This window comes from Neopelma chrysocephalum, unplaced genomic scaffold (genome assembly GCF_003984885.1).
Source record: "Neopelma chrysocephalum unplaced genomic scaffold, ASM398488v2 Primary Assembly neopelma1_69, whole genome shotgun sequence".
NCBI classification, from domain to species: domain Eukaryota; kingdom Metazoa; phylum Chordata; class Aves; order Passeriformes; family Pipridae; genus Neopelma; species Neopelma chrysocephalum.
In genome coordinates, this window is record NW_020897729.1 from 6,286,819 (window position 1) to 6,309,865 (window position 23,047).

General features: G+C 38.0%; 1 protein-coding gene across 9 annotated transcripts in view; it reads right to left on the reverse strand.

The window, feature by feature from the left end:
- Nucleotides 1-23,047, reverse strand: part of NAALADL2 (N-acetylated alpha-linked acidic dipeptidase like 2) — a 457,652-nt gene that overhangs the window by 182,829 nt on the left and 251,776 nt on the right. For all 9 annotated transcript variants that reach the window (XM_027685645.1, XM_027685646.1, XM_027685647.1 and 6 more), the window contains one exon: nucleotides 12,605-12,875. In XM_027685645.1, the coding sequence (XP_027541446.1) occupies nucleotides 12,605-12,875 (271 nt within the window). The remainder of the gene's footprint in view (nucleotides 1-12,604; nucleotides 12,876-23,047) is intronic.

Below are 23,047 nucleotides of genomic sequence, written 5' to 3' on the forward strand. Positions count from 1 at the left end.
TCCTTCCACCTGCTCAGAGGCTCAGTGTGAACAACAGTGAAACATGAGGTTATACCTACACCAAAGAAGCAAAATCATATCCTGTGAAATGAACAATGTCCTGTGAATGCAAACATCACCCAAGACAGATTGTGGGTCAACTGGAATGAAACACTACATGAAAGCGTGCTAGAATCTAAGGAAAATCTAAATATTTAATCTCATAACTAACATATAATACATTTATATTTTAATTTCCTAGAGACAGGTGTTTCAGCTTGGTTCAGTTGTTTCATATTTAGAGTCAGTTTTTCTGTGTCAGAACCAAAATATCTAGAAAACAGCCTTACCACCTTCAGGTAATGAAGAATTCATGATTCAGAACTGTATTGGTTTTGGCTGGGGTAGAGTTAATTTTCTTTACAGTGGCTGCTATGGGGCTGTGTTTTGGATTTTTGCTGAACTCGGGGTTGATCATACAGAGATGTTTTTGTTATTGCTGAGCAGGGCTTACACACAGCCAAGGCCTTTGCTGCTTTCCATTCTACCATGCTCGGGAGGAGGCTGGGGGTGCATAGGAGAAGATACAGGCAGGAGAGGTGACCCAAACTGATCAAAGGGATATTCCAGACCATATGACATCATGCTCAGTATATAAAGTGGGGGAAACAGGAGGAAGAGAGGGGACATTTGGACTGATGGTGTTTGTCTTCCCATCTCTGTTACGTGAGATGGATCCCTGTTCCCCAGGAGGTGGCTGAAGACCTGCCTGCCCCTGGGAAGCAGTGAATTAATTCCTTGTTTTGCTTTGCTTATGTGCATGGCTTTTGCTTTCCCTAAACTGTCTTTATCTCAACCCACAAGTTTTCCAGCCTTTACCCTCCCAGTTCTCTCCCCGATCCCGCTGGTGGGGGAGTGAGCGGCTCTCTGGGGCTTGGCTGCTGGCTAGGGTTAAACCACGACAACACATTCTGAAACAGTGCAATTTTCATAGGATGAGGAGCCCATTTCCAAATCAACTCTCATAGCAGCACATGAACTGTGAACTGAAATGTACAGGCTAGCTGGATTTCTGTGCACGCTTGCTATGCAAACAGACAAAACATATGTTGTTACTGCCAGTATATGGATACATAATGATAAAATAGACATCTACCTCAAAGAAGAAAATAATCATTCATAGCTACAAGAGGAGGTCACCCACTGCATCTAGAGAACACTCGAACTTTCATAAATCTCGGGGAGAACTCTATTTTCTGGATTATAATAAATGGTCTTTTATAAAGTACTTACTCTTATAAAAACTTTTATAAAGCTTGGCCAAACATCATGCACTTGAACGTAATCAGAGAGATGTCCAAGCATGTAATGTTTCAAACACAAATCTGAGGGTTAAGGCAGCATTTGAGCAAACCTGCAGAAGCAAATATGCAGTTCTGAAAAGGAAAATGACATCTTTCCCATCTCATGTGAATTTTGTTGTTTTGAGTCATTGCACAGGTTTATAGGTCTCTAAATTACATCTGCAGAAAAAGGACAGGGGAAAATATGTTCTAAAATTACAAATATATTCAGAGGACAGAAAAGGACTCCAGTGAAAACAGGGAATATGCTTGAGTGACAGCAAATTCAAGTAGCCCAAATGATTGACCAGGACTATATAGATAGATAGATAGATAGATAGATAGATAGATATAGATATAGATATATATGGTCATAACTGAGAACAGCTCAGCTCTATGCGATTAAATAAGTATATATTTCTGGTTTTTAGTCACCTAACATTTTGGAAGCAGACTTATCTTACAAGAGACACATGGTGTGTGATTCAGGTCTCATAGATGATAAAATTGTACCAGGAAGAAAACTAAGTTCTTTTTTGCTTCAGGCTTTCAAATCTTGCTTTTAAAAGTGCACTCAAGATTTTGGACTAGTCATTTGGTCATTCAATGTGATATTGCAGTCTGCATTGTTTAGTTCTAAAGGTTCTATATGGCAGTACCTTTTATCTTTTCTTTCAGAAACAGTTAACCTTCATTTAAAAAATGTTTTATTTTATTAAATAACAGCAAAGATTAAATGGAAGTTTGAGATAGGTCCCTGCCAGGTATCCTTGCTGTAGCAAAATTAGTAGCTCACCTTTATCCTAAGTATTTCCAAAGGTTAAGGTGAAGGTCTTCCTGAACTGTGTCAAATTTCACACAGACATTTTGAGCATTCATCTCTAAATGTGGGCAGAAGCACCATAGAGAATTTGTGAAGTTGGTTCCTGTGCTCTCAGCAGGGATGGAAAATCCTGGAGAAAAAAGGAAAAATCCCATGCAAAGGACAGACCCTGTTTCTTTCTAGAAAGGGTCCCAGCAAACCCTTCACCTTGTACAGTGACATCCTGTTGAACTGCATCACAGAAGAAAAGCTGGAAAAAATTTCACATTATCTAAAATATACGGGAAAGTCTGAAGAGACTCTGGATGACTTGGTGGGAAGAAGGAGCAGCCTGACCTGCTATCATATAATAGATTTTACTGTTTAATGCAAAAGCTTTGCCATCGGTGCAGCCCATCCAGAGCTCTGGAGATGGATCTGGACAGAGCTTCCCTCATCTTCCACACAGCCTGGAATTCAGGTCAGCCTCTTTCACAGCAGTACAGAAATGCTCAGTATGATTGTAGTAATAGTACTTGATGGTACAATTTTCAATAAAAACAGTTAGGGACATTATTAGAGAACTATCAGTTACTACAGAAATCTGTGCTCAATTCCTTCTCTTCACCTTTTACAATCCCTCCTGCCCCAGATGCTGAACAACCAACAAAAGGAAACCAGAAACAGGGAGCTCAGTATGCTCCCACAAATTCTGACTCAACCACACATTTCCCTAACAGTCCCTCTTCTGACATCAAGTGATGTGTTTCCTGAATTGTAATAAATACAAGAGACTAAATTCAATAGGTGAGACAAAGAACACACAATGGTCATCACTAACAACTATCACTAGTTGTACCATCTACTGAAAAGGTTCCCTCCTTATTTCTTCTTTTGCCGTTACATTTTTGGTACCTACTTTACAAACACTATGTATTGTAAACAAATGTCTGTAGAGAAAATTGAACAATTATGAAAGTTTATTTCGGGGAGAACAACCCTACAGGCTTTAAGACAACAGCAATAAAATCATCAGGGAAAGATCTCAACTCAAAGAGTCAGCCTTAGCCATTGGATCCTGAGCTTAACACTGTCTATACCGATAAAATTTCTCATTCTAGACTTTAGTTTTTGACATTACACAACTGTAATATTTTCCTTCAGCCTAAAGATGTAAGGGGTTTATGGTTAAAAGGGCAACATGGACAAAGACAGAAAAAGATTTTTTTGAATACAATTTTTTGTTAGAAAACTGATGCAGTAATTCTTTTGCCAGCAATATAATTTCTAACTTTTCATACTAATTCGTGCTCTAAAATATTCTCCAAGTAAAGATCGTGCCTGGCAATAATTGACCTGCAGTAAGAGAAACTTCCCTCCTGGATGACAACACAGCAGGAGCTCTCTTGCATATTTTAGCAGCTTTGCTCTCTCACTGTTGAAGCCATTGCCAGACCTCTTCTATCCTTATTCACCTCTGTCTGCCCCTTGAAGACACCAGTGTGAGGCAGTGAATCTTTCAGGAGACAAGACTAACTCTATATGGTAACATAATTCAGTGGAAGGAAGATAAATTCCTTGAAGTATCTTCTTTCTCACGCACACCTACTCTTGGGCCAGTCACAACCTGGTGATTGATTAGCGACCTTCTCTTTGAACTGCAGAGCACAGGAACACAAGAAATAATTATGAGAACAGAACTGATATAGCTCACAATTAATTCACATTAAGGCCCTCTTAATGAGTGAGATAAACACAGTAACTAATATTCATTACATGAGGTTAGACATGAGATTTATTTATATTTAGTGGAAGAGACAGCATATCAGACAGAATAAAAAACTAGGAATGCCTAAACCTAGGAAAAGGCATGATCAGTGTGTTTTCAGCTTTATTGAGTTCGCACTGATGTTTTTCAGTGTTTGCTGGGTTTTTTTTTTATTTCTAAGAGGATACCTCTCTCCTGGGATTGCAACTGGTAGGCGGAGTCAGAAGTGCTGTATTTCCAACCAGCTGAAAAGGGAATTTCTGAACAAAAGCTTTTTCTCAGGACATTTTAGTCCAGCCAGTGAACAGGCTCTGGCATTTTGACAGTTCACATACACAGACAATGCACTTCTGCCAACAACACCTGCATACCAAATTTAGACTTGCCAATGGTAAGTATCTGGATCTCCTTTTTTTAGCTTTTTATTCTTTTTTACGTTTTTAAGAATTCAGTTCTTATATATATTTTTCAAGCAGCTCTATCACAGCAGTACATTTTTTTCATCCCACTCTGAAAGGTTTCAAAAGACATTTGCTTCAAAGGGTTTTGCTCTGAGAGAGGTCTTCTTCATTTTTTGGTCTTTCTTAGTACCAAGGCTGCGTCCAGGTTTAGAGCATTCCTCAAAGCAGTCTCCAGAGAGGTACATACTTTGCTCTTTTACACCAAAAATCTTCAACAAAGAAGTCAGACAAGCTGCAGTCCTCACCAAATTATTCCTAAAATTGCAGCTTTATCCTTAAAGAGTTTAGATTATATTTAAACATCAGGCAAGCTTATTCTTTTTTTTTTTTCAGTAAGAAGTTTCTTCAACTCTTTCAACTGCTCATCTTAGAAGACTATATTTGTACTTCATATCACCACATCCTAACACAGAGATAGGAAATCTTCAGACTTGTTTTGGATTTTCAGTGCTACTTTCATTTCAAAACATTAAAAAAGATTTTAACAAGACAAAAAGAGACTTACATAGAAAAGCATCCAATAAGTTGATATTATTACATTAGAAGAAATAAACTTTTTAAGATTTTGACAAAATGTTGTCCAATATTGACTGCAGAAGTTATACTGGTAGGCAGAGATAACTCCTAAGATAAAACACATTGCTAAGGCTTCAACTGGTAAGATTTATCACGCTGCATCGGAGATTAAAATAGTTCCTCCCAATTCTTTTCAGCTGCCAGCTTTAATTCAAGTGACACAACCATTATTTAGACTTTTTATCTATTTTCCAAAATAATCAAGTGCAGTGTGCCAGAAGAGTGATTTGTTCCATTTTGATGCCTGAGACTGCCAGGGTCGGAAAACTCTGCCCATGCTCCCAGATACAGGATGTATATGCACAGTAAAATGTGCCTATACACATTACAGATGTTTTTGTACTGCTCATATTCCTTAAAACATTTTAGGACTTGCTTCTCTTCCTCAAAAATAAACTGAAAAAATTAAAAGCAGCAACAGCTTAATCAATATTTTATTTTACAGTCACTCGTAACTATCACAGAACTGAGTGGCATTTTAAGCACTTCTTTATTGTTAATGGATGAAACTATACTTTTTTAAACAATGAAGTTATGTAAGTAGTTTTAGGGACAAGGATTAAGTATTATGTAAACACAAAAATATTTTGTTACTGTTTTCATATCAGCCGTAGTTGTTTCTTATTATGTTTTCCTCATCCTAGCAATTTTTTTAAAAGCTGATATTTGTTTATAGTCCCTCTGCTGAACAAAATTTTTGCTTTTCTCAGTGTGAGCAAGATTCCTTCAAGGCAGTTTGAAAACTTCAGAATACTGGAGAAATTTAAAAGAAAAAGATCCCTAAAAGTCAATCCAAACAGCTCAGAGCAGAAAAAGTGTTTTACTTGGAATTTCTCCTCTGAGAAGAATATTGCCTTGCAAACTTAAACAGAAAAAAACAAAGGTATGTTATTGGAAGGTTCATATTTACTAAGAAGATGCAGAAGAAATTACAGGGAGAGATAAGATGGCACTGCCTAAGCAAAATGTGCCTTGTGATTTGGCAGAAAGATTTCCACTTGACTTGGAGAATGTTTGTATTCAGCTTTGAACCAAACACCATCATCAAAGAGTGGGTGTGAGAAAAGCCTGACTGGGTAGGTACCAACCCAGATACCTACTGAACTGCAGTGCAGGTGACAACTCAGTGGGTCTAAGTTGTACAATAAAATAATAAAAAAGAAAATTATTTCTCAGAGATCCATGCATTTGCAGAAGTTACTTCCACTTGTATTCTCTCACAGTGACTAGTAACAGACAAAATTTATCTCTGCTTAAAAATGATGTAATTCCCATTTATTTCAATATGAACTTTGCGTGCACTAAAACCTAAATAAAGCACCAAATACACTTCTCAAGTCCTCGGGGTTTGCACCCTTTAGTTTTTTACCATGCAATTGGAATATAAATAATGTTTATGGTTCAACATTGCTTCCCCTCAAATACTGTACAGAGGCCTTACTGAGAAATGCCTTCAGCTGATTCTGTGCAATGGCATGGAAGTGCTCAGTGATCTGTTATGTCTTGAGATATCAAGATCCTCACCTTTTTACCTTTTGCTTTTATATCACTTAAAAAAATCTCATTTATTATTAATGACATTATTAATAAAATGTCATTACTAACACTTTATTAGTAAAATGTAAGCACGGTACTGACTCACAAGTTTAAAACAGCAAAAGGTTTTGCAGCAGCAGCATTTGCGTGTTTGAAACCCTGCCCTTCAATGACACAAAAATCTTCCAGCAATATTAATCGAGGCTTTTGTGCATGATGAACTACTATTATTTTTAGGGAACTGTACAACTTTATTTATTCATGGTTATGTGAAATATGCCAAAAAACTGACAGGATGTTCTGCAGGACATCTCTTCAATGATTGTTTTCGAAGCCCTTGCCTGCAATTTTAAATTACATAACCTTCACATTGCATTTCACAGCTTTCTATATGTAATTATAACAGAGTGGCAGCTATGCTGTAGTTAATGTTGAATGTTGTTTTCTGTTTAAAGGTCAAGTCTATTCTAAAATCCATATTCTTAGTGAGATTGTCTTGAAAATTTGCTGTGCCTACTTGGTATGCAGAGCAGTGGTCTAAATTATGATTATTTGTGGAAGAGGCTTCTGAGAAACTCTTCTATAAATAAAAGATAAATAAAGCTCCTCTAAAACATCTTAATGTTACCAAAAAATCACATGATTCTTCTCATTTGTGTGTATGTGTTATTCAACCTATAGCCCTAACCATCTGCAAACTGATTTCAGTTGCTAGGGATTCATTTTAGCTAGTGCATGTCTCTTTGGAGAAGAAATCTAAAAAAATGTTAATAAAGACAATAATGAACTAAATTTGGCGTGCCTAAAAGAATTAAATGCACACATGTATCAAGATTCCCTCTAGCTTGATATTTTGCACCAATGTGCCATCAAAAATGACTGAAAGACTTAGGGAGAGATGTTGTGATTATTTAATCTCAATTATCCGCACTCTCTGCCTTTGGAATTCAAGATGTGCAAGTGAGCATGCTGCAGAAGGCTCGTTTGGAAATTCTGCCTGGGGATAAAAATAACCTGGGAAGATTTTAAAATTTTCTAAAACCAACCCGCTGACACCAATCTTAATTCAGAAATATTGTCAAGGAAATTACCACTGATTAGCTGGAGGGAAGATAAAAGATAATAAGGGCGCACTAATCACATTTCCAGTACAATGAAACCGAATCAAATGAAAGCAAGCTGTTGGGTCAAGGACTTCCCGATGCACTGTCCCCTCAAGAGGAACTCCAGACATTTTGGTGCAGAGCTGGAAATACAGAGAGTTGACAGTACTGCCAGGAAACAGGGCTGCAGCACTGTGAACCTGAGCACAGAGGGGAAGGGACAGCAGGACACACAAGTGGGGAGCCTGGAAGGAGCGGGAAAGGTTAGAGGAACAGGCAGTAGAGGAGAGGAAGACTCCCATCTTCCTGCAGAGTGATGGACCTGAGAAAGAAGAGGATGATGGGGAGAAAGAGACATCTCAACACAGCCATAAGAAGATGGAGTATCCAGTAAGAAGTGACCAAGACCCTCCCCTTGTGAAAGAGGATCTGACAGCAACCTGAGTCCTGCTTCCCTTATTCCAACTCGCCAAGACTGAAGAATGGTGGAAAGACCACTGAGTAAGCTTAACAGATGGGCTTGTACTTCCCATATTGCTTCAGGTTGCATTAATCTCTGTGGTGGGTTCTCATTTAGCTCAGAAAATGTCACCAAAACAAATGAACCAGAGCAGGATGATACACGATCAGCAGATGTAGAGAATCTCTTCTGCATGTTGTAGACAGAGGCAAGCAACCGGAATTCTCACTTGTCTGCTCCCTGATGCCCCTCCAAAACTAATCAAAGACCCCATTGGCTGAGTTGGGAGTAGAAATGCCTCATATCAGACACTGCACACAGAAAATTGGTAGAAACAGGGAACACGGATGCCAGCAGGGAAGGGAGATGACACAGCAGAGAAGTCCGAGCAGGGAAACAGGGGCAGAGCGGGGGCCAAGGTATTAAAGAGACACAGTTGGGTGTTGGGAGAACTGTCTCAGAGATGGGCACTATTCATTTCTGTCCATGAAACCATCAAACCCCTGCGTGCATATGCATTCCCATTTCAAGAACATGCCAGTACTTGTACTTTTCTTGCATCCTCTTCTGGTTCCTGAACCAACATAGTCCTTTCAGTGTATGAGGTCCAGGAAAAAAAAGAGATGTTTTGCTGGGCTTGCTGAAAGCATCCATGAGGAAATAAAAAGAAGAAAGCACAGAGAAACAGCAAAGGAACCAACAGGGATTTGGTAGCAGTTATTCCAGTAAGAGGCAGTGTAGTGTAGTATGACATTATGCCATATAACAGAGGACACTAAATATCTGAGTTAAAGTATTAAAGCAGACTTAGGATTTTCAAAAGTTCCTTAACACTTCCACAAAAAGACAGTGAATAAATTTAAGGTGAAAGGAAGTCAAGAAAAATTTCAGGTCACACAAACATAATTTCATAAAATGCGGGAACAAAGCAAACACATTCTTCATTTTGCTTTAATTAGTCTGTCCTTGAATGCTGTCCTAACACACCAACCATTACCTCTGCTAGGATTGTCTCCACAGCTGCTAAAGAAACAGAGGACAGAGCAGACAAACTTTGAACACCAAAACTGAACATGTTTCATCCTAAAGTTGGCTGCACTCAGTGGGCCTGATTTAAACCATATCCCCCAAGTACCACCCAGCCTCCTCCTGCACTGCCAGCCAAAACATACCCTTCTTTATCCCTCACTGCACTCTGGGGATCACCACCATGTGTGTGTCAACAGATGGGCTACAGGTGTGCTGACCTTGACACCACTTACCAACCAGGTACTGAACGGGGACACCAGATCTCTGGGGGTTCACACCCCCTCTCATCACCTCTCACTGATGGTTCCCCAGCTCATCCCTCCACCAGTGACAGCACACAGCCACAGCTCTTGGGTCACCACACACTGAGCAGGCAGGGAGCAGCACATTCGGATTCACCACACTACACTCAGACTGGCTACATACCATTTGACAATGCATTTTGCTTTAATGCATAAATTTGATGCAATGTAATTTCCATTTATATGTGCACTCTGTTGGCCAGAACAGCTTTCCTGTTTTCATCAAGCAGACAAAAGGTTTAAACTCTATAAAAGGTGGCCAATATTTAAGTTTTAATAAAAATATATTTCACGTATGTCATTCTTCCCTTAGACTGACCTAGCCTACGATATATTATTTACATAACTGCTGCAATATCTATTTCAAAACTGACTAGACAGCCCTCTCCAGAACTGTGAGCTGCCCTGCCTGTCACCGTGATGGGTAAACAGTGTCACCTTTTCACAGCCCGATGAAATATAGAGAAGTAGTAAAGTGCACCATCCATCACAATGGCACTAAGCAGGTTTTTGAAGTAGATTTCAGATCACAAATGCTCACATTTTTACTCACAAATGCTGTTTAGACTGTTACCAGAAAGCACAAATTGGATGGCTCATATACAATGGTCGTATGATGAATGGACATGACAGGTGGTCAAAGAAAATGAGTCTTGCTGTTCTACAAATAACCTTGTCAACATGAAGGTAGAGCTGTAGCTCTGCTGGTAGCCAGCCTGAAATAGCTTAATGGTTTTATTTGCTTGAACTTCTAGCAAACCAAACAGACAAATGAGATACAATGAAGCAGCAGCGCTGAAGCAGTATCAGCAATTCAACCTGATTAGGTGACACATAATGGGAATTTTCTGCTAAGGATGTGTCACATTTGAAAGAAAATTATTCAGATTATGAGCAGCTGTTACAAAAACATGTTTTCACAGGAAAACCCTCATGATTTCGCAATCACAACCCACCGCAGGATATTAAAAAATGTGACTTGTAGATCCACTGCAAGCAGTCGAGTCACTTTCTGATGGCTGAACCCAGCAACAGCCACCACCTGCGACTTCTCATTTAAAGTTTTTCTACTTCCATTAGTTTAAATAGTAGAGATCAGTGTATAGGATTGAAAGTCAGGATGCTTAGATCACTACCAACTCATCTGTACCCCAAACAAATGGGGAAATTTCCCTTTTAGGCAAAACTCTAGAACTCAGGACGTTTTGGATAGACTTTCTGAAGAATAAAAGAACAGACCTGAAGTTTTGTAAGGGTGCTAAGGTGTTTCAAAGAACTGATGTAAAACTGTGCACAGAGAGTCATTCTTTGGCTCAAGAACAAGGCTGGAGTTATTCCAGAGCCAAGGTCCAACCCTTGTGATTAATATAGTGTGTGTGGTCCTCGTTTCTGCTGAACTTGGAGAGAAAACTGCCCTGAAACATAATGGAAGGTGGTGCATGTGCTGCTGGTAATAACATCAAGGATTTTTCCCGGAACATTGGGTTTCCTTTAATCTGATGAATTGGTTAGCAACACATTGATTTTTATGAAATAAAACCTTAAAGGTCACAACTGTACTTTTATCTCATTACAGTTATTCTTATTAAGTTACAATGAGAAAATAATATTAAAAATAGAGTTTTTAAGTGATATGAGAAGGAAAACCCATTCATTAGTCCTTTTTATTTTTATGGAGAAGTTAAAGCATACATCACGCAGGTAAGGATCTCCTCTTGCCTACTTCATTTCTCTTCTTAACAGCAAACTTTGAAGTGGACAGAGCCCCAGAACAGGGGCTCACGAGACTCAGTATGGAAAGTAGGCATGGTCAGTACACAAGAACAGGAGATGGAGAGAAGTTTTTCTCCTAAAGAACAAGAAGAATTCCATTCCTGCTCCTCTCTAGGACTAAAAAGCTTCAATCCTTTTAAGTAAAAGAATCTGAAGCTTGCTGACTTCAAGATGAGAAACTTTCTACCCAGTCCTCATATTTCCTACAGTCCAAAATTCAAAATTAGATGAATAGTCTATACAATGGCTTAGTTAGCATTGTGCAGCCTTCCCCATTTTGAGTTATTGCAAGAGTTCCACAGCATTTTACATGTTATCAATAAACCCTATGGGCAGACACTGTCACAGGCAAGAGGAAAAGACATGACAGTTGCATTTTTATGTTAGAAATGAAGTAATTGATAATTTTAAGTATTAAGATATTCACAAAGTATAAAGTTATTTTGGAATAGGTTCCTCCAAATCCAAAGCAATTCAAAATCTATTCCTATATGGTGTAATAGTGTTCTAAGTCATGAAAACAAACATGCATTTTAAATCAAAAAGAAGGTAAGATGGAAAACCCCCTGCAACACTGGAATAACATAAAATATTGTAAAAAGGAGAAAGACAACAATAATGCAGTTAGCAGAGAAATTGCAATTTTTATATTTCAGAAATATTTATGGAGATTTATACTATCTCAGCTAGGAAAGCAAACAGAAATTATGATCCTTTTGTGCACCCCCAATGTATTTGGAAAGAATCTAAAGGAAGGCAGACAGTGAAGACAGTAAACAGGATAAAACAAGATAATCCAAGATCTTATTTCACTTGGCAAGTAACAAATCCCAACAGGCAGGATCTTTTCGCTGACAAAACTTCCCAATGAAAGCTACAGTACAATGAAACTACAAATTGGGGTTTTCAAGAGGAAACAGAGCAGATGTGTCAACTGAGTTGTCATAAAAGAAAGTATGTGAGATCCATGACCATAATTCAGGAGCTTCAGGTATTAGCCCAGCACTCCCACCAGCCTTAGTGCAGAAAGCCTCATCCTACATGCCCTTCCTACGAGCATCCCTCAAACCAGTAGCACTCATACATCAGCAAGATGAAGTGTAGCTCTAGACACAGCTTTCAGAGTTTTATACCCAAGACAATTTATAAACACAGATACTTAAAAAAAGATAATTTTTATATATATATATATATATATCATATGAAGCGTTCAGGTCTGACTAGTTTATAAATTTGAATTAAGATTGTAAGATTAAATAAAATTGGTCACATCATATTTTATGCAAATGAGCTTACTTCAAAATAGGCTGGGCACTTCACTGTGTTAACAACTGGATTTGATGATCTTAAATGTCTTTTCCTACCTAAATGTTTCTATGATCCTATGTGCCATTTTCCAGTCAAGTTCAACAAAAGCTGGTGTTTTCTAACTCTATTTCACCACAAATGACAGAGACAAATGGTCACATTACCTCAAGAGTTCCTTTGGCAGAGTAAGCTGCATACGAGTACAGGAGGTCTTGGCCATGAAGTGTTTTGGGGTCTCTGCTGCACTGTTGTCCACTCGGATAAAAGCATTCACCACTGCTTTTCAGAGTTACTGTGTTTGAAGAAGAGCCTGGTAGGTCAAGCAGAACAGAGTAATTCACCAGCCGGACATCTTCCAGGCCTTGGGAACGCCACTGAGCCAGAATTTTCATTGCAATGTCTACATCATCTTCCCTAGGGAACTGTAACAAATCTCTGGAAAAAAAAAAACAACACAAAACACACAAGTAAACACAGGTTTAGTTTCTCTCCCACCATAACATTTGTACCTTAGTAGGCATCGACGCATAATTTTATTCATAATCTATCATGAAATGTGCAAAAAAACCCCAACCACCCTTCATTCCTTTGCAAATAATGGCTTACCAATTACGAGACAAAAGCAACTGCTTTTTGAGAAATAAAATTAAAAAAAAATTATAGGAAAAACATTCAATTGAAATAAAGGATCCTACAGAAATTATCACATAACTGTTTCAAAATTCATATATGTGGCACTGATCAAATATCTGATAGAGCATCAATTTAACCAATCTTTAAATAGAAAGTACACAATCTGAAGTCACATTTCAGGGACTTCGGGGAGGGCATGATGCTAAAAATTAGTTGTAATTACATGTTTGGCTTTAATTCAACAAGTAAAGGAAATTTACTAAGCAGAATGCAACTGTTCCCCCAAATATTGTGCTCACTGTCAGGGTGTCCTCCTGAGATTTCCTATCTGCACTACAGGATTACCTGAGCAACCAGCTTGGCCAGCAGAGAGACAAACCTGGAAATTATCTACTGACAGGTCAACTGAGGATTCAGACAGGTTGGTCTGGGCGTGTATCACCAGGTTTGCACCAGGGTTCAACACTGGCTGCCAGATGGGCCACAGGATGAGGGCACCAAAGGACCACACTCCTCCCCAGCAAATGCCAAAAGATTTGAGATGTTGAAACTATTCCCATGATAACTTTAGAGGACAGGTATGCTGAAGGGGCAGCTAAAGGTTTTCCCTACTTAGGTAGGCAAGCAGTCATGTAAGCAAAGCAGGACAGCAAAAAAATGCATTATTATTCAAATAAAAAGCACTATCCAAACACAGCACAAAAAGCTTATGGAATATTTGCTGAATTTTCTGAGGATGTTTTTGTGTGTGTGTGTGTTTCTATGAAGCTCTCAGGACTGAGAAAGAAGATTAAGGATCACAGAGGTATTGATTTCCAAGCACAGAGATACTGACACTGCCTGAAACTCTTGTCCTCAATCATCTCTTCACAAAAAGGCCAATTAAATTTAGCTGCTTTAAGGTCTTAGAGAACATAAAAAAATACCCTGGCTGTCTTGCACACATGAAAAAAAAGGGTGAATAATGTACAGTCTTTTTAAGCAAGCAATAGGTATTTGAGAATCCCACCAAGTGCTGTGGTACCCCTGCAATGCTGCATGTGAGATACTCCTGGCTAAAGGTACCAGCACTACTTCCAGAAGGGTCTGCACTAACCCCAGGACAGAAGTCAATCACAAAGACTCCCTTCTTCACCTCAACAAAACTACCTTGTGGTTGAACAGACCTTTAAAAAAAAAAAAAATCAACATTTACTGCCTAGATAACATCAAAACCTTAAAAAAGGCAGAAAGGGAAGTTATGACACCTATTGCACCTAGAAAGGGCTCAAAAATGGTGTACTACATTCAAGTGTCTAATGTCCATTATCACAGTACACAGGCAAAATAATTACTCCAACATCCAAAGGTTTTTTAAAAATACACATATATTTATATAAAGAAGTTAGGTTTTGGGTTTTTTTTAAATATATTTGCTCAAAGCAATATATTGTATCCCAGGCCACATTGTATGTGAATAACCCAGTTGGAGCAAAGTTTAAAATCTTTACAAGAACACTGGACTAAAGTTGAAGACTTCAGGGATCCTGTCAGGAAGAATAACTGTCTTACAGATTTAATCTTTTTAAATTATCTAAAATAAGTCTTCGAGCAGTCTACACCAAATAGATGAGTTAATCCAATCTGCAGTATATTACAAGTTTCCAATTTCATCTCCTGTGCCTGTTAATGTAATGACATAAACTTGGGCAGTGCAGAAATACAGAAAGCTGTTTGATTAACACAACCATTAACAGAATATCTGCATTTCCCTCAGGTGACAGAAGCATTAATAGAATTAATAATTAAAGAAATTTATCCTAGGCCAATAAGGTTATGGCATATTGCAACAAGAAGTACTGAGTTGTAATAAAAGGAATTAAGTATTAAGAGAGGAATAAGCAAATTGCTCCCTTAGTAATAGAAGAAAAGTTACTTTCCTCTTCATAATTAAATAAGAATGTATTTGAAACTTTTGTGACAACATATCTGATTAAGTTACAGAAATGAGCACACTCACTATTTACTCCATAACGTCTTTAAAGCATGTCAAAATCAAATTGCAAATTATAAGCACACATTATATTACAATAAATCAGCACATATTAGAATACTTTAATAAACCTTATGAACAGCACCAGAAAGATTTTTTTTTCCAGATTTATTATAATCCCTAACTTGCATTTGTCTTTGATGCTGACCGTATGAACTTAAAGTCAGAGGTAGTTTAACTAATTATTTTTTCACATACTAATTGTGTACCACGTATAATATACAAAACCAGTATTTCCTAAACCCAGTCAAATTTGGAAAAGTGCAAAGTTTGGCAGATCAGCCTGCAAAAATCCCAACACTTCACATGCACTTCTTAGTCCTTCTCTACAAATTCTCAATTAACTTACTTCCTAAAACTTCCAGCCCTCAGAAACTCACAGCAGTAAGATTTAAGCAGTGGAGGGAAGGAGGCCCTTGGGATGAGGATGTTTCTCAGCTCTGCAGGCGGCTGCACTCTCAGTAGGAATCAATAGCAATGTGATTGCCAATTTCCACTTACAATACTGCCTTTAATAACTTCAGCCAAATTTTTGATTCCCTTGCTCGCATTTAAAAAGCTACTTTATTCAGGTTTTTTTTCAGGTTCATTCAATGGGAATAACCACAAAGTTAATGGGCACATTTCAGTTGCTGTAAATCTATATAATCTAGTAAAGTGGAGCCACCACAGACTTGATTTGGTCTCAAGTTAGAATCAACACTAATAACAATAACAGTCTGAATACTACTGTGCCCTTATAGGATGCTCTCAAAGAGATTTCCAAAAATTACTGGCCTTTACTTTCTAATGCAGATCAGATATTGAACTAATGTACGTCAGAACAGGACATAAATTTGTTTTATGAGCATTCTGCTGCATCTCAAATATGTTCAGTTCCTGAACTGATAAACAGATAAAATTGAACTTAAAACTCAGAAAGCACACCCTACTTCAAATGAACAAGGTAAAGTTTTCCCACTCTGATATCACGACAAGATCAAAAAAATGTTTATGAAGACACATGATTAGAATTCTTGTGTAAATAAGAAATCTCAGTTGTACTTTACAGCCTGATCAGTTAAATGTCCTGCCCAGTGAGGAGGAGGAGACCACCACTGTTGAAGATTCAAAGTCCCAAAGGTAGGAAAACAACTTGAAATAAGACCAAGATACAGATGTAATAAAGCCAGGTGTTCTGCAGCCTCTGAAGCTTCAAAAGGACGTTCCTTAACAGATGATTATAAAAGATAAACGAACACACACACAAAATACACAAATTTCAGTTTTCATTCGGTAACCATGGGGAACATGGACCTGGCGTGGCTTAATAGAAAGTAATTTGCTACAACAGCATTTTTTGACACAGCTTGCTAAAGCAGAGAACAAGGTACTGTAAATAAACTTGCTGCTCATTGCTGGTGATATATTGGGACACTGCAAAACACCACTCAGACAGTGAAAAATTAAAACAGGTCACTCTAACAACCTAAAAATGGAATAATTTAACTGTATGACATAATTACTTCTCAGATAATCCTATTAAACTGCTATGAACCCCCACAAAACAAATCTAAAATTGCAGCAGATTCAATCTTAACAATCTACAGGGACAAATCTTCCCCTCAAATATGAAGAACTTCAAGTATGGTTTGTAGGTTTTTTGGGTTTTTTTAACAGATTTGATGTCTGTACTGAAATGAGCACGGTGAAATGGCCTACACTTCATGGCCTATTAAAAAAAAATCTTCTGAATTACAGTTTTTCAGAGTTAGAAGTCTATCTAAGTGCCTTATTCCCAGATTCCGACTGTAAATTTTTACTCTTTATTTTCTTCCAGTTCACTGAAATTGCTGATAAAGCAATTTTTGGAATTTTAGATAAGAACTAAAAACAAATGTGATTTTGGAATTTTTTCTGGCCGATTTTTCAGCTGAGTGGTGGTTTTCAAATTTTGTGAGCCGCAACGAATTCACATATTTTGTAAAGCTACACCAGACCAAAGTGTTATCTTGTCTAATATGATGCTCCCAACAGCAGCTGGTAGCAGACAATCACAAAAGAAAGCAAGAAACACATCATATGGGGTTATTATATTTATAGCCTCCCATGCATATGTCTTTTTTCCTACCCACAAACTTTGTTCAGGCTGAGTTTTAAAAATGTTTACATATGTTGAGGGTTTCAGAACTCGTTTCGGACCATTAAGAGCCGAGCTGTGGCAGCTTCAGCGGCGCTGGGTGAGTGCACAGCACCCGCACAGACCAACTGCTCAGCACATGCACCCCTGTTTTCCACTGTGGCAGGAGGAGAATTTATTTGTATCCATCACATACAGTGTGCACACACAGGAAACTAAATGCGTTCAGGAAATACCACCTGCCCAAGCCACATCTGCTTAAATTTTAATTACATGCTCCTGTTAATTAGGGCACTCAACTGGCTGGTCTCCAACCTGCCCGATCGGATTTCCCACGGTCTGAGCTGATGGCCACAAATTCACCGCTCCCAAAATAAATAAATAAATATAAAAAAACCCCCATGTCCATGCGAAAATAAATATCAGGAGGTTAGAATATGTGAGAGAAACATTCTCAAGGTGTAAACAGTTGAGTATATGGAGCTTGGTGCAGGACAGGATCCTGAACCACCTCAGGTTCTTCAGGTTACACTGCAAGGTCACCAGCATCTGCTGCAGAAAGCAGATCCATGACATGTCCTTTGTCACATCTTCCATCGGTCTCCATATGTTCTGGATATTCTGGGCATATTTCTAGCACTGATATGAATACTACTAATAGTTTAGTAGTAGTAGTAGTGATTATAATATCAGTCAGGGGTCACAAGAAATCTGGTACTGTGTTCGTTCCAGTCTCATGATGACCATAGTATTGATCAAAATTAACAGGCTATTCAGATATGCTTCCTAAATTATAAATAAACAATAATACAGTGTGAAAGCAATGGAAGGCACTGGTTAAACAGAACATTTTGACCAGAGATGGTCAGCAACTTCGTGACATGGTGCTACTGCTTAGAATCACAGAATGGTTTGGGTTGGAAGGGACCTTAAAGATCATCTAGTCCCAAATCCCTGCCATGGGCAGGAACACCTTCCTCTACACCACGTTGCTCCAAGCCCCATCCAACCCGGCCCTGAACACTTCCAGGGATTGGGGCATCCACAGCTCCTCTGGGAAACTTGTGCCAGGGGCTTACACTCCTCCTGTCACCCACAGTAGTCTCTCCACTGGAGATGGACCTCTCATGGGAGGCAGTGCTTTTTGCCAGCCCACACCATCATCCAGTTCTGCAGGACAGAAAAAAATCATACCAGGCTTATCAGAACACGGTATGAACACATGCTCTGTCCTATTGACGGAAAAGCCAAACCCCTGCTCATTCTTGTGTAACAACATCTCACTTCTGCTGTCAAAGGGAGCTTTACAGACCTGCACCTGTGTATCACTAAGAATTCTACACAGGGCCCACTATATAGATTTAACATTCTTTAACATAAAGGAGTATGATTTATGACAGCTTTTACTTTTCACAGACACAGGCTAAATGCAATTCATGAAACCATAAAAAATACAGAACATCAGATACCAGAGCACCAGCTCTAAATTTGGTTGCACAGTTCTCCAGCCAAAAAAAACGCTTCTGAACCTTTTTTTTTTTTTAAACATGTGGCTTTTGGATATATCCTTGAGTTATCTCTTTAGAAAGTCACATCATAAGCAGGCCCAAAACTACTTTTAAACAAAACTTCATAGCATTTTTGTACTGTGTTTAAGTCCACCTGGGTATTAGAGTTTCGCAGGGGTACCTGACCATATGTACCCTCTCCTATTATAGTATAATTACATGCAGAACTGCTTCAGGGCAAACCTCTCATTTTCCTGGGAAGTTCTTTGCCATGGGATTGAAAAAGACCCTCAGATCTCAGCTCATGCTGGCTCCCAAGCTTAGCTATTTTGTACATTTATTTTTTTTCCTCTACAGGACTACCAAGCATATTGCTCCTACCCACCACATCAGACAGTCAAATGCCTTTTATATTTTTTTAAACAAAACTAATGGGGAGAGTTCAAATCTCAATTGCCAACATCAGGAGACAAGCCAAACTTGTATTCAAGGCAGATGGTGGAAGGCATTGAAAAATGACTGATTCTCTCACTCCGTGATTCCAGTTTACTGGAAAACAAGCAATTCATCGTTCCTCTACACTAAACATTTCAAAGTCATAAACTGGTCGTAGGTGAGCTTTCCAAAGCTTTCTGAGGGATTTGGATGTCAGTTATGTTGACATCTAGCCAGCATCCAAATCCTTCAAGTGCTCCAGGACATCAGAGCACCAATACGAGTTCTAACAAGGGTATATCAAATGATTACCCAGAGGAGGGTAAAAACAGGGCAAGCACATGCAAAACCCCTCAATTACTCTTCTAGTCCATTTTAAGCTTACAAGATTTTTGAAAAAAAATTATAGCTCCAAATATGCATGAATTAGAGAGTATTCACCTTACTCTTCAGCAATAACATGCCATTCTAAACTAAAAAAGACTCTTCCAGATCTATTTGTTTAATAAACAATTCTTCCAGTTACACAATCTTTTTGCTGTGGAAGAGAACATCCACAGTAAAACTCAATGTCTTGCCTATTCTATCAGACAGAGAAACAACATAATAGCATTTTAAAGCAGAATTAATGTAACAAAATGCTCTACATGCTCAAAGTTCAAGATGCCACCACATTTTAATGGTCTATTAATGGACAACTATTCATTATCTCTTGTTATTGATGAAAAAGGAAAATTGTCAAAAACTGTTACTGAATGATGCAGGTGCTGCAATTGAAGCAGTCACATGAATTAGAAGTTAATCTAATGAGCTCAGCTCTGTCACCACAAGGAGTATGTGGCCAGATCCACCAACAAACCAACTGACATTTGCAGAAATACCCTCAATGAATCCAAGGCATTCAAGTTTTGAAAAGTAAGCATTTGTCAACAAGGTAGTCATCTGCAAATATGTTACGTTCAAGATTGAAATTCAGTGCATGTTCATTGTGTAGAAATTACGAGAGTTTGTCTCTTCTGAATCCTTTTACCCTAATTCTTAATAATTCTTAATATTGTAAGTCACAGTTTCAGAAGGAACCGTAGGTATAAACTGCATCCCAGCACAAGGGAGGTCCTTGTTTCATTATTCTGCTTGTGTTCTTCTGAAGCAACATAGTGAATACTCCCAGCATGTCATGAATCAGCAGCATCTGCAAGTGCCAGTCACAAAAATCCCTCACAGAAGATCCAAAAAACGCTGAATACATGCACTAGCATTTGAGTCCAGAAATTGCTGGGCAAAGAACTGAAGAGTTTAGTTAATTCAGATTCTTTGCAAGTCAGCCAGAAAGACTTTGAACATATGCAAAATACGTTATCTGGGTTGTAAATTTCATTGAAACTGATCTTAATACATCAGATTTTCAAAAATAAAGACCTTCTTAATACAATTTCTATTTGCAATATGAGAAATGAATGGCAAAATACCAATATTACCACAGTACTTAATGAATGAATTGGCTTGTCAGAGCACAAAGGTACAGTAAAATTCACTGGCCAAGTGAAGGTTGTTTAAACGTGTTCATTTGCAATGGACTATGAGCATGTGCAATTGGCTGAAGTTCTACTGTCAAATTTGGACCAAAAGTCTGTTAAATAACTGCTTTTCTATCACTTGCAATCTGAAGGCAAAATCTGAAAGGCAGTTGACTTTGACATTAAACCAGATGCCAAAGAAATAAAACCCACAAAAATGTGAAAACTTTTGAAAACTTTTACAATAAGCAAATCACCCAAGGGCAGAAAGGTAGGTTCCTTGACAGAGCAAGGAACAGAAACCAGACTGGCTGATTTACACTCCTGGCTTGCAATTATCCAAGTGCCTTACATTTTATTTAAAATCATATTTAATCATCTTTTTTTTTTAAGCACTCACTTTTCCATGACATATATCTTGCTCAATTGCCCAGTGTAGAGATGGATGAGAATGCCATTTAGCATCTCTCCCCATCATTCTGGAAGCACATTAAAAAAAAAAAAAAAGTATAGTAATCACTATCCATTTTAAGAATTGTTAATGAACCACAGAAACCTTAATATGGAGAATGACAGCTCCAGACCCTCAAATGGGCTATTTCAAAGACCCTAAGACTGTTAATTCCACAGAGAGAGGAGATAACTTTAACATTCTGTACTTCAGCACAAAAGAAGTCATTGTCATGTTTCACTGTTCCCTTTGGTTACAAGAGTGACATGCTCTCCTTTTAGCAAACCAAGCAAACCTTGCTTCTTCCTAACACTGAGCCCTCAGGCTTCAAATACTTACCACAAACAGGACTGATCTACTCCTTCATACCTTTACTCTTTTTATTACAATAAACTGCTTTCAACAGATGAACTGTCAGCAAAAAAAGTTCTTTCAAAATACATACACAGTGAAGATATCTAGACAAGAAACCTCTTTTTTATTATTATCACATGATCTCTTATTTGAAAGACAATCTCTCAAATGCCATTTTCTCTCACAATCAATAAGATGACCCCAACTTATTGTATTCTTCCTAGCTTTCACTGTTGTTAAATTTCAGTCAAGAGATAGGTTTTCCTCTATGGTACACAGGATTGAGTGCATGCATAACATCACAAACTGTATCTTTGCATGATTCTATGTAAAGCATTTTAAATAAACTTGTACCATGTCCAAAGTCACATTAACGTTCTGGAAGACGTAACCTATTTTAGTTTTATTTTGGACATATAAGGATATCTCAGCCTCTGTTTTAAATACAGCAAAGGGATTAATTTCATTCAAAGTTTATAGGTCCAGTTATTTAACCAAGGGATTTACTACTATTTTCTCATAATGCAAGAAATAAAACAGGTCCCGAGCTCCAAACCAGCTGTGCCCTGCATCTTCCAACAGGTCAGGATGCCGGGGCAATGCTGAGGCACAGCGGAAGGAGCACAAGGAAAAGACAATCCCTCACCTTGAAAATGTTTGCATATAACCCTGCGTTCACTGGCAGAGCACTGACCCAGCAAAACTTCACAATGATATAATCTTCTTTTCTTCCCAGACCACAGGGAATATGTCAGTGTCTCAATAAAATGTGACCAGCTGCATAATCAAGTCCAAGTGGTACCTTTTACTGTCAGGGACAATTAGGTTTACTTCCAGCAAGAGACCATTTCTGTGTGTATGTGAATAGCAGTTCATTCTTTTTCTATACAGAAAACCTATTGATCAAAAAAAACCCAAAAAACCAAAACCTGAAACCTTCCTTCTTATATAGAAAAATCTGCTGATCAAAAAAAAAAAAATCTAAAAAAATACTGGCAGTATTTTATTCTTTTCAATTGCAGATCATGAGGTTACACAGTGAACTCCAAAGTAATTACATTCAATGTGTCACTCTGATGGCACTGGACATCTTTATTTGAACTGTATGATTTAACTTTTGAATAACATCCCAGTTCCCAAAGGACAATGAGGAATTAAGAGGGCATGCTAACCCAAAATCCTAGAAAAAAACCCAGACATGTTTAGAGAAGCTACCTATTGCTTGAAGATTTAGTATTACTTGGAATTAGATAGATCCCCAAATAAATGTTTAATTTTTGAATTAAAAATAAGGTAAAACCTTTATTTTATTTCATGAATTTCAAGAATTTAACCCTACATATAGGAAAACCTCAGATAGCCACAAGATGATGCCATGTTTCTGTTACAAGCCTCATTTTCTTATCAGTGTATTTTAACTTAGCAGTGCAATTCTAATGGAACTGGAGAGATTCCTAGCTGATACGTGAGCTTGGATGTTTTACAAAAATATATAGTGGTTAAAATGAAAACTGCAGAGAGAAAAAAACAAAAAGGAGCAAGGATAAAATACCATCTC